Source organism: Panthera leo, chromosome E1, assembly GCF_018350215.1.
Source record: "Panthera leo isolate Ple1 chromosome E1, P.leo_Ple1_pat1.1, whole genome shotgun sequence".
Classification (NCBI taxonomy): Eukaryota; Metazoa; Chordata; class Mammalia; order Carnivora; family Felidae; genus Panthera; species Panthera leo.
Window position 1 is genome coordinate 45,962,215 of NC_056692.1, and position 12,881 is coordinate 45,975,095.

Consider the following 12,881-nt stretch of genomic DNA (forward strand, 5'->3'; position numbering starts at 1 on the left):
AAAAAGTAAGTCCTGGGGATGTGATGTACAGCATGATCACTGTAGTTAACGACAAAATACTATATTTTATCAAGTATGTCCATATGCTTGAAGCAGGAGAACTCACTTGGCCAGCTTAACCAGAAGTGTCATTGATCTTTTTCTTTCTTTGTGTTTTAAATAATTTTGATCATAACATAATCTTTGGAGGGTTATTTGGCCAGTTTCTCTGGTAATGGTGTCAGCTCCTGTGAAGGGGTGAAGCGTCAGTGAGGCTTTGGGTGCACCTGGGCTGAGCAGAGTAAGTGAAAGGAACATAGGGTGGAGGCAGTGTGAATGTGGACGGAAGTGAGTCTGAGGAAGAAGTCCCAAAGTGAGGCAAGTGGTCTGGTTTCCCCCAGACTAAATGTGTCAGGTTACTGGGGAGTCATCAAAAGCTAGCAGAGAGCTGGAGTCCTGGTAGCTGGTACTCTAACCAGGCTCAGGTACTCAGGGACATGAACCCTGAGTGGAAGGTACCAGCCACACATTCCCACAGCCCTCACAGCCCTCTACCTTCCATGCTTCCTCCTGATTACAAACTCATAGCATCAGGCTATCCCTGGAAAAACAGATATAAGGACAAGGGGAATGGAGGAAGGGTCCTACATACCCCTAGGTATGATTACACATCCTATAAGAGAGAAAAAGGCTAGGGGGGCCTGGGTGGCTCAGTCAGTTAAGCATCCGACTCTTGGTTTCGGCTCAGGTCATGATCTCACAGTTCGTGAGTTTGAGCCCCACATCAGGCTCTGCAATGACAGTGCAGAGCCTCCTTGGGATTCTCTCTCTCCCTCTCTCTACCCCTCCCCTGCTCATTCTGTCTCTGTCTCTCTCAAACTATATAAAATAAAATAAAATAAAATAAAATAAAATAAAATAAAACTTAAAAAGAGAGAGAGAGAGAGAAAGGCCCAAAATGAGAACATAGGAAGTCAAGTCAGAAGAACAGGGAGAGACAACTGTGCTTCCAGAGTCCAGAGGCCCAGAGATGTCACTTTCATACATCGGTCCATCCACCATCCCTCCCACCTTCTCAGAAGTGATGCCAGTCTTTGGAGGGAAAGGGTCTCATCAATCCCTGGCCAAAGTTGGAAGGTTTTTCTAATGCCAAGGAAAAGTTACCAACTAGACTAGAACAGCTCTAGCCCTGCTCTCTTCTTGACTTGACCTCAGTCTCCTCACCTGTAAAACGGGAACAGTTGGATCAGAAGGTGGGTGGGGGCTTTCCAGTTCTAAAATTCCATGGCTGACCCTTCAGCCCCTGATGTCACAATATGGAGCTGGACCATGATTGGCCCATAGTCTCAACCAGCTCTGCTGTTCTCTTGGTCATGGGCACAAGATGGACTTGTCATGGACCTTCCCTATTTGTGCTCTTCTGTTATGGGCAGCTCTTGCCATGGCTCAGGACCGAGGGTGATCAGAACTTAGGTGGGGCTGGGACCTGAAGGAGCATGGGAGCAGACAAGGGGACCAGTCGGGGCAGACCCCTCCTAGGACAGCATGATGCCCACCTCCTTCTCCACAGACAAGTTCTGCAATGAGACCGTGGCAAAGATATTCCTGCAGTTTTATGAGCATACCACCCAGGTTGTATGGAACCAGTTCATGGAGGCCACCTGGAACTATGTCACCAACATCACCAAGAAGAACCGGGAGGAGATGGTGTGGTACCACCTCAACTGCAGCCCCTCCTTCCCTTGCTCTTCTCAGGGATCTCGGGGGGGATGGGAAAACCACACCTTCTGCCCCCTGTCCAGAGCTAGAGAAAAGAGGGAATCCTTAAAGTACACATCAAAGCAGGCTGCAAGCTCTGGACCTCTTGGTAGCCCCAAAAAGCTCTCTGGGCAAGAATCTCTTGTTTCTTTCCCCTTGTACATATCACCTCCTTGCTTTTAGGGACTCAGGCTCCTTCCTTTCTCCCTTTTTAGCAACTCTTTAGTGATTCTGAACCGTTAAAGTGGGTTTCGGGAGGAGGTTGGGGGGCTGGGGTCCTTGCTCTCTCCAACTTTCCCAAGACAAATATGGTGACCCTCATTCCAGCTGCACAAAGACTCAGAGAGGTCCCAGAACATGCCGTACTTTGGCACTTGGGCCCGCCTGTTTAAGATCTCCAGGTTCCAGGACCCGGCCATGAAGCGCATGCTGAGTAAGCTGCAGAACATAGACAAGGCGGCCCTGCCCCAGGACGAGCTCCGGGAGGTGATGGATGGAGCCCCCATGTCTCCAGGCATATGCTCCCCACCCCAGGGGTGGGTGGGCTGGCCAGGTGGGAAGCCAGAGAGTCTGGGCAGGGGGGAGGTTGTCAGGAAGGACCATGAGCTTCCTCTGGGGGAGGAAAGCAGAGGCTGAAGGGAAGATGCCTCAGATAGGCCTGCCCCTCCCAGCTGGAGGGGTTAGCACTGGGGGTGGGCCCAGGGGCACAGGCCTGCCCTAGGTGACACCTGCCCCCCCAGTACAACATGCTTCTGGCCTACATGGAGACGACACACAGCATGGCCCAGGTGTGCCTGAATGAGGGACCCTGCCTACCCCTGGAGCCTGGTGAGCACCCAAACACTGCCCTGTCCATCCCCAGAGTCTCTAGTATCAGCCCCTTCCACAAGCCTACCCTGACCCCCCGTTGTCTTCCATGCCCCAGGTGTACTCACTTTTGAGGAGTGGAGGGTCTGCCTAAGGCAGGTAAGGGCAGAGGGCAGGCAGGAGTTGGGGGGGGGGGGCTGTCCCACCTTGGCTCCTTTTCTGGGTATAGACCTTGAAGAAGTCATGGCCACCTCCCGGGACGAGAAGGAGCTGCTGTGGGCCTGGCAGGGCTGGCGGGATGCTGTGGGTCATCAGCTCTGCATCACCTTCGAGCGCTATGTGCAGCTCAACAACAGGACTGCAAAGCTCAACGGTGAGGCCCCCAGCCCCCCACCTGGCCAGCCCAGCCCATGCAGATGGCACACTGCACAGGTCCCAGGGCAGTTCCTGGGAAGGGCGAAGCAGAGTCTGCTGGGGGTAAAGGCAGTAGTAGGACCTTGAGATGGGGAACCTGAACCCCGCCCCACAGCTGGGGGAAGCAAAGGTGGTTCATTCACCATTGGTCCACAAACATCACTTGAGCACCTACTGTGTGCCAGGTCCTGGAGAGGTTCTAAGGATGCATAGGTGAAAAGACAGAAAGGAGCTTGCCCTCCTAGGTAGGGCTTACAGTCTGAGAGACAGACAAGATTTGTGTAAACGCACATCTCAGGACGAGTGCTAAGAGAGAGAAGAGAAGGCCTGGAGACACTTCCCCACAATGGGACAAACCAGTGTTTGGGAGGATCCGGAAGGAGGCAGGGTGGCCTGAGGGCTTGGACATGTGGGGCTCAAGATGGGTGCCAAGACCAGGGCCTTATCCAGGTCCTCTCCAACCAGGCATGGTGAGAAGCATGGAGTGTGTATTTTGTTAAATGTTTTTCCACCCCTGATCTTATCCAATCAGAACAGTGACCTTGGGGGGCACATTTCCCATTTGGCAGATGAAGACCCTGAGGACCAGGGAGGCCAAGTGGCTTCCCCAGAAAGTTCCTGGGTCTCCTGCCTGCCAGGCCAGGGCTGAAGGAAGGGTGGGCAGTGAGTGCTTCTGAGCCCCCTCTCCTGTCCTAGGTTACAAAGACATGGGGGCCTTGTGGCGGTCCAAGAGTCTGACACCCTGGAACACGACCTGGAGCAGCTTTACCGGGAGCTGCAGCCACTCTACCTAAACCTGCACACATACATGTGCCGGGCCCTGCACCGCCACTACGGGTCAGAGCTTATCAACCCGAGGGGACCCATCCCTGGCCACCTCCTGAGTAACGCCCTAGCTGGTAGCAGAGTGGGGTGGGCAGAGTAGGCCTCCAAGCTGGCACTCAGTAAAGGGAGAGACAGTGTCCTGCCTCTTCTGAGCCCCTCCTCTCCTTCCAGGGAACATGTGGGCTCAGTTCTGGGTCAACATCTTAGACCTGGTCCTGCCCTTCCCAAAGAAGCCTCTTGAGGACATCACAAAAATCATGAAAAGCCAGGTCAGTGCTCAGTGTCCATCTGACCCTGCCAGCTCCACACCCTCAGGCTGGGCCCTATGTATCCCCTCTTCCACACAGCACTGGAAGCCCTCAAAAATGTTCGAAGGGGCTGAAAAATTCTTCACCTCCCTGGGGCTGCTTTCCACCCCTCCCAACTTCTGGAAAACATCAATGATGGAAAGGCCAACTGATGGGCGAGAGGTGGAGTGCCACGCCTCTGCCTGGGACTTCTACAACGGCAAGGACGTCAGGTCTCACGGGGCACCAGCACTGCCCTCCTGTCCCTCCCTCACTCTTCCTCCACTGGTTCCACTCTCCACCTACCCGCCTGTCTTAGGAGGCGGGCAAGGGTGGGCAGGGCTGGAGCCAGGCAGCAGAGGGGGATGTGAGCTGGCAACATGAGCGAGGGGGACCTGGAGTGAGAAAGGACAGTACCCAAGACCCTGCTGGTCTCTAGCCCATCTGCCCCAGTCCCTTAAGGGAGTCTGAATGGAGAAATCTCCCCTTCTCCCAGGGCCTCCCTATGCTCCTTGACCCCTGCCCTTTAACCCTAGGGTAAAGAAGTGCACCGAGGTGACCATAGAAGACCTGCTCTCCATCTTCCACCAGATGGGCCATATCCAGTACTTCTTGCAGTACAAGAACCTCTCTGTGATCTTCCGTGCAGGAGCCAACCCAGCCTTTGAAGAGGCCGTGGGGTCGATGGTCACCCTCTCGGCCTCCTCCCACAAATACCTGCTCAACAGAGGCCTGCTCAGCCACCAGCACCAGGACTCAGGTGATGGGGGCCAAGAGGACCATAGCAGGGCATCTGAGCCTGAGGCTGCAGCCAAGGCTCTCTGGGCAAGGCTGAAGGGAGGGAGAACCAGGAGCCACCAGCTGACTGCCTCACCTTCCCCAGAGGAGGAGGTCAATTTCCTGATGGGCATCGCCTGGAGAAGATCGCCTTTATCCCCTTCGCCTACCTGATGGACCTGTTTCGCTGGAAGGTCTTTGATGGCACCATCCGGAAGGACGTCTACAACCAGGAGTGGTGGAACTTGAGGTGGGGAGGACAGCTGCCCTGGGCTCTCTGCCCCCTCCCACCCCTGCTGCGGGCGGGGCTTTCCAGTCAGCCTTAAGGGCACTGCCCATTGCCAGAGGATGCTGCTGCCTCTCTTCAGAGGGCAGAGCTAGGGTGTGCCACGCTGGTGACCGGGGGGCCCCTGGGGAGGCCCTGGGGTGGTATTGGCTGTTTGCTATCACCTGATAAAAATACCCCTACTGAAGTGGATAGGGCCAGCACCTGCAATTATGGGACCTCACATTGAATCTGGCACTGGCACTGAGCACACCTCTTAACCTCTCTAGGGACCCTGGCAGTGGCCCTGCCTGCTCCTGGGTAGCTGGGAAGCTCACACAGGGGTGCGCCTGGGCTCCTCCAAGAACAAAACATTGACCACCAGGCAGACCCACCTGCTTCTCCTCTCCCTTCCTATTCTCACCAGTAGCACTGGCAGAAGAGTGTTTGGTGACCTGAGCTCTTTCTCCCCCATGGAAAAAGTCCCCATGGGAGAGAGGCAAGCCCACTGCCCCCTTTCCTGCTGCTCTAACACACTCTCACAACTACCTCTGGTTTAGCATCCTCAGGCATGTCCAAGGTCAGAACTGGTTACCAAAAGAGCTCACCAGCAGTCAGGCAGCACCACTCTTGAGGGAGGGGCATCCATGTCGCATCCTATCACCAACAACTGGCTGACTGGATAATGAATGCCCATGGCCCAGCTTCTCCATATCCACCAGGCCTCAGACTGACCTGCTTGAGTCTGCTGGCCACAGCATGGTTTGGGGCTACCAGGAAGCAGCTGCCAGCTCTGAACCAGGCCCCTTATGTTTCTTTGAACTTGTACAGCATCCCATGATCCTTCACTGGAGAAGAATCTGTGACCAGCCCGTGGTCACAGCAACTCAGGGGTGGAAAAGTTGGGTGCTCCTCTCTTTGTCCACTCACCCTCCCACTGCCATCCCAAATTCAGGCCCAGGTCTCACTGGTGGGTTTGGCAGAGTCTTGACCTTGTACTTCTCCAAGGGCAACCCCCACAAGCCATCTGAGGTGCCTGCAGGCGTCCTTTTCCTCTCTTGGCCAACTATAACCACCACCACCTATGATGGAAACCAAGGGTAAAGGGAGAGAGGTGACAACTTCCTGGCCCTGAATAAGGAAGCCTCTGTCAACTGGGAGGGGAGCCTCCTGGCTCTATGTTGGCCCCAGAGGATGGCTCAGGGCAACCAGTGAGCCAACAATGAAACAACCAGAACTTTTCATAGGCTTTGTCTCATCCCACAGATGGATCATTTTATCCCCATCTTACAGACAACAAGACTCAGTGACAATCACAGTTGCACAGCTCAGAGGAGCAAGGTCAGATCTGAATTTGAAAGTTAATGGGATCTGCCAGGGACTAGTTCTGTGATCTCCCACCAGTTCCCTGACCTCTAAACTTTGGTCTTCTCATCTGTAAAATGGGAATAACAGCAGCACCACATTGCAGAGATGCTATTCTGTTTTCTTCTTGGCACTTCTTACCAGATGAAGTGACCTTGTTGGTCTATAACCATCCCCATCATTAGGATGCAAGAAAGACCTTGAGTAGCCCATTCCCTCCCATGTCCCTAGAATTGGGACAATGTTGAGTGAATCTGTGTGAAGAGCTTAGCATGGTTCCTAGCACAGAGGAAGTCAATGTTAACTACTGTTATTATTTTATTCTGATTCCCAATTCCCAATCCCATGTGTTTTCAACTCATTTATTTAATCTATAAAGATGCAGTAAGTGTCCTGTGCCCACCAGTTTTGATAGAGGTGCACGTGCTTCCAAAGGAAAAGTCTCTGAGAACCCAACTGCGTGGTACCAGCCCCCTGTCCTCCCCAACAGGTTGAAGTACCAGGGCCTGTGCCCCCCCATTCCTCAGACAGAGGATTACTTTGATCCTGGTGCCAAGTTCCACATTTCTGCCAGCATGCCCTACATACGATAACAGTCTGGGCCCTGCCAGCAGAACCAGCTCTAGGACTTGGGGACTGGGGGCATGGGAACTAGGCTGAGGATTTCCAGGAAGGCCCTAGATCCAAATGTTCCCCTGTTCCCCTGCCCACCTCTTCCAATGAGTTGTGCAGCGTCTTGGGGGCCACACCCTGGACTCTTGGGCTTTCAGAGCAGATCCCGTGTGGAGGCAGCACTGATGGGAATATTCTAAAGCATCTCTACTGTCCCCAAGAGGAGGGCAGGAAAGAAGGAGGTAAGGGTTTGTTCAGGAGGCTAAGAAGGGTATATTCCAAGGCCAATCTGAGGTGGGACCTTGGCAAAGGAGCCTCCACCCAGCAAGGTTGGGCGCTGGCCGGGCCCTCAGACCACTGCACGTCAGAGCTGCTAGGCTCCAAATGGCTCTGGGCTTCCCATCCCTGACACCAGCTCCCAAGCCTGCCCTTTTGTCCCTCTCCCCAGGTACTTCATCAGCCTAGTACTCCAGTTCCATTTCCACGACACTCTGGCCTCAGGCCATGTGGGCCCATTGCACCGATGTGACAGCTATAACTCCAAGATAGCTGAGAAGCTCCTGGAGTGAGTGCTCTCCTCCCTCACAAAGCTCCCTGATTTGTTCTCAGCTGCCTGCCCCTTGCTGGAATCCTGCCCATGGCTCCCTCTCCTCAATAGACCACCGTGGGCACCCTGAGCAGAGCTTCATTGACCTTTTAGTTTAGTGGAAGTTCTTCCTCGTGTCAGACTCCAGTCTCTCCTCTAGAAATCGAAGCCCATTTCCTTGTGTGTAGCCTCTCCTCGTCAGAGAGACTATTTGTCCCCTCCTTCTCTCTCTCTCTCTCTCTCTCTCTCTCTCTCTCTCTCTCACACACACACACACACTTACACACACTCACTACCATACATTCCTTCACCCATGTGTGCACCTGTGCACGCACGCACACATGCACACACTCACATATGCCAATAAATCAAACTGTCTCAGATGGGAAGCCAGTACTGGAGTCCTGCCTCAACCTTCAGTCCTCCATCCAAATGTGCTTATCTTTTCTGCACAAGGTGCTCACCGATCTTCAGCAGCATTTGATGCACTCTTGGGTGTACTCTGCTTTTCCCATCTCTTCTTGGAGGTGCTTGGATCCGGCTCGCAGGCTGATCCAGGTTGCTTTCACGCCAACCTTTGTGATGCTCTGGTCAGCTTGTGGTCCATTTTGACTCCCTAGCCCCAATCTTTTTTTCTGCACTTAGTATCAAGCCCATGGTTTCCATTCCTGCCTCTGTGGAGTTGGTTTTGGTCCTGAAACAAACCTGGAAGAATGGGACGCTGACCTGATGGTGGGAAGCCTTGACTAGTACCAGCTGGGCTCTCTGAGGAGTGCTCTTACAAGGTTTCATGTTAGCAGTTCATAACTTGCAAAGTGGGCATGATTAGCCACATTTCACAAATAATGAAACTCAAACTAAGAGAGATATTGTGATTGCACATCATTCATCTAGCAAGTGGCAAAATCCTGCTTTGAGTGCTGAACTGATTCTAGAACACGTCATCATTCACACTGTTGCCTCTAAGAATCAAGGGATACAGGTCTGGTGAGGTTAGACCTAGGTCTGCTGGTTCCACGATCAGGGCTTCAACCACTTAGATGCAGAGCCCACCCACTGATATGGTCTTTTCCCCACCAATTTTTCTACCCAGTTTAGTGGGTCCATTTCCCCGATTGGTCAAGGTCACCTTGAATTTTATTCCTGTCTCCCAGAGGATTAACATAGCCACATAATTTAGTCTCCTTTGCAAATTTAATGAGCATATTTGTGATCCCACTGTGCAGTTTGTCAGTAACCACTAGGCCAGATGGAGTTGCAGGACTGATCTCCTGGCTTGGCTCCCAGGGAGTGCTGCACCTTCCATGCCGATTATCAACCTAGTCTGTTTGCTTTTCTATCTTTTCACACTACAGGGGTTTATGGTAGCCAACTGCCCATGTTTGAGCTTTTCTGAATGTGTGGAACATAAGGGCCCTCTCTGCTCTCTGCATTCATGTCTCTGGTTGCCCAACACTTATTCACTCAGCAAGTATTTACTTGTGCACATGCCAACCAGCTTGGGCAATGGGCCACAGGATAAACCAATAACAATAACACAAGAAAGGAGATGGTGCAGTAGGAAAGGGCTTTAGTGAATATGCAAAGAAGGTGAGGAGGTCATGCCCAGGGACCAAGGATGGATCTCTGTCCCCAAAAGCAGGAGTGCAAGAAATAACAGACATTGTTTTCTACACATCAACTCACTTTCAACTCTGAGCCTTCATTCCACTTAATTGGTGGGAAATTTGACCTCATTCTCACCACCACCTCCTCCCCACCCAGGGCACACAAAGCTCCCAGGATCTGACTTGGCACCAAAACATGTAGAGGCCCTGCCAGCCATCACTGGTCATTACTCACCCGTCCTCACACATTGCCATCCAGACCCCTCCCTGGCCAGGGAAGACCCTAAGTTCCAGGTTTAGGACTTTGAATGCTATCTTCTGGGGAGAGGGTGGAGGGGAGGACTCTGAGAAAGTGGGATGTCATGAGCTCTGGGGACTTGAGAGAGCAGCAGAGTGAATATAGGTTGTGGGGGGGGGGGTGGGTGAGTGCTTGCAGAGGAGAAGGGGGAGGGCAAGATTCTTGGCTGCTCTTTTACCTAATATATCTTAGAACTTGACTCATCTTCCTATATGTGATTGCTCTGGGTTGGATCTGCTGGGAATGGAAAGTTGAAGTGGACTTGGTCCAAGTTCCCAAAGCCCTTGCCTCATCCGGCCAACCATGATAGGCCTGACCTTGTCCAATGGACTCATTGCTGCGACCTTGGAGTTGAGCGTCAGGAAGTGCTCAGCTGCCATCTTTGCAGGTCTCATGTGCTGGCCACATTGGCCGTCAGCCGGGCTTTGGTCAAACCTCTTGCCCCACTGAGCCTGAAGGACTATTTCTAAACAGGTAGATTTTCAATGGTCCAAACTTTCTCCCCATCAGGTCCCTTCTTTTTTCCCAGGACCCAGCATCTGATATAATCTTACCTAAAGTTAGTTGTGGGATTTTGTTTTGTTTTATTTTGTTTTTCTTTTCATCTTGATGACTTTCCTCCTGCATTTCTCTAGGATCTTAACTACATTTTCCCCCACGGGTTTCTGTCAAGGATCCACTAAACTTTAGTTTCCCCTCATTCTTTCTCAGTTGTTTATTAAGTGATGTGTATAAGTCTTTGCATGCTACAAAGCCTTTTTTCACTGCCATTATGTGACTTAATCCTCACCACAGTGAAGGGTGGATATTAAAAGGGCACATTTTGCTGATGAAGAAACTGAGGCTAAGAGCAGTTGAGTCAATTACCTAAGGTCATGTGGCCCATAAGTAACACTGATGAGTCTTGAACCTGGGTCCTGTTAGTCTAGACTCCACAGTCTGACTTATGGGCTTCTAGACCCCATCTCTCTCGTGGCCAGCTGGGGACACAGGTTAAGAAGGATCAATGTATGCCTATCACTGCCTTCACAGGGGCTCTGGGGTGGAGAAGCCCAGAGCTTTGGCTTCAGCACACTCTGTACCTCCACCATGAGTGTGGGGCCAAGCCTAAGGCTGGTCCCCCTGCCACCAAACACTGCATGTGCTTTGAGACACAGCTGACATTAGTGCAGCGCTTCAGGAAGGACACAGAGCACACTCCATGCTCTAGATCTCCCTAATCCTCCCAAACACTCCCTGTGAGACTAGAAAGGGTTGAAGAGCTGCCCCTCCCTACTGACACTGAGCACCTCATGGGAAACAGTGTTTCAAGACTTTATGCCTGTTTGAGTCCAGAATAATAATCACCACAGTAGTGGTAATAATAATAATAATAATAATAATCAGCTAACATGTATTGCCTGCCTACTATGCTCCCAGAATTGTGTTTATTTAATCAGCATACCAACCCTAGGAGGTACATACTGTTATTATCTCCATTTTATGAGTATGGAAACTGAGACTCAGAAAGGTTATGTTACTTGTCCAAAGTCCCACAGGATTCAAACTCAGGTTGTTCTTATTTCAGAACTTGTTATTTTATCCACTGCTCTGAGCTCTATGGGAAGAGTCTGGCTAGCAAAGCCATACGGCCAGGGTTGGGCACACTGAGGGGTCCCAGCAGCACCAGCTGATGCCCCCACACAGCCTCACAGCTGTATCTACTCTCCCAGGGATGTCCTAAAGCTGGGCTCAAGCAAGCCCTGGCCAGAAGTCTTGCAGAAGATAACCGGGCAGGCCAAAGTGTCTGCAAAGGCCCTCATGACTTACTTCAAGCCCCTCTTGAACTGGCTGGTCACTGAGAATGTGCGGCAGGGGGAGATCCTGGGCTGGCCAGACTTCAGCTGTACCTTTGAAGGTTTGATAATCTGGCCCTGGTGCCAGCTCTGGTCCAGCCCCAAGCCCTACCCTAGCCTGCCCTGGGCCAGTCCCTACCCCAATCCAGCCTTAACCCCTAGCCTATCTATGACCTGGCTTGAACAAGCACAGCATTGTTGCTGCATGACCCTGTCTGCATCTGATGCAGCTTTGGCCAAGACCACAGCCCCATGGCCCAGCCACTGGCTCAGTTGCTTCCTTGCATACTGTTCAGCTAGACTGCCAGGTAGGCATCTGAGCACAAGGTGGACTTCTTTCCTCCCGACCCTTGCACAGAGCCATCACTGGGCACCATGGGGGCATAGCCCTATCTGTGCCCATCTCCTCCTTTCCCTTCTACTCCTCCTCACCCTCCTTCCAGGGCAATGCCTTCACCTATGGCTTGGAAGGTAGGTGCCTGAGGCTGAGGGAGGAGGCCAGTGGCAGTCAGGTGCTCTGATTTCCACAGGGCACCCCAGGGCTCCCTCCCTCATTCTACCTGCTCCGCAAGACTCCCGTGTCTTCCACAGAGAAAGACACAGACAAGGTGACATTTCTGAGTCTGGAGCTGGACGCTGACCAGGCCAAATTTGGGCAGTGGGTGCTGCTGGCCCTCAGCTTTGTCATGTTCCTGGTGGCCCTACTGCTGGCCTGCAGGCTGTACTCCCTGGAAAAAAGGTCATTGTCCCAGAACACCAAGGCACAGAACACCAGTTCACAGGACTCCAGTGCACTCAAGACACAGCCCAAGGCCTACTTCCTGAGGATAGCCATGGAGCCCTGCCTGGTTGCCAAAAGACAGTGGATCCTACTGGGCCTCTGCTTCATCCTGACGCTGTGCTCAATCAGCCTGATCATTCAAATTCTCACACAGCACAACAGGAAGCCTCTGTGGATGAGAGCTGAATGGTGGAGTTGGGACTAGACACCAGTACAACTGGTAAGGCTGGAGGGCAGGAGGAGGGTGGCCAAGGCAGAGAGCACTGGGGGGGTTAGGGAGGAGACAGCTTGCATGCATAGTGTCCAACTGCAATTGGGTGCAGCTGTGGCAGATCTGGGTACATGGAGGTTTGTAATTGTGTGTATGGAATTCATGTATGTGAAGCCATGTGTACAGGCTACTGACTCTTTGTGATTCCATGTATGTCCTGGATTCCAGACCAACTTCCTTCCCCTAGGGGCTCAGGAACCATGGTTTCAGTGAGCCCAGTGACTGTGTCCCTCCAATTCAGCCACCACCCCAATTCATGTCCCAAACTGTTCTTCGCATAGCCTTGTTTTCTTCAGGAGCCCAACTGTGGGGCTGGGCCAGGACTGCAGTGTCCAAGGAATGTCCTCTCTGGCTAGAAACAGGACACTGCTTCAGTCCCCTTATAAAATGTATTCAAGTAAAACTGGACATTCT

General features: G+C 52.4%; 1 protein-coding gene across 1 annotated transcript; it reads left to right on the forward strand.

Moving 5' to 3' along the window:
• The first annotated feature begins 1,280 nt into the window (after window positions 1–1,280).
• LOC122205836 (angiotensin-converting enzyme-like protein Ace3) lies at window positions 1,281–12,881 on the forward strand. Its single transcript, XM_042914434.1, is given in 16 exon segments — window positions 1,281–1,452; window positions 1,550–1,686; window positions 2,065–2,223; window positions 2,478–2,565; window positions 2,774–2,917; window positions 3,655–3,684; window positions 3,687–3,842; window positions 3,955–4,052; window positions 4,131–4,303; window positions 4,607–4,830; window positions 4,954–4,980; window positions 4,983–5,097; window positions 7,538–7,654; window positions 11,293–11,477; window positions 12,007–12,416; window positions 12,636–12,881. Coding segments are annotated over 15 exon segments (2,205 nt in total). The 5' UTR covers window positions 1,281–1,295; the 3' UTR covers window positions 12,402–12,416; window positions 12,636–12,881.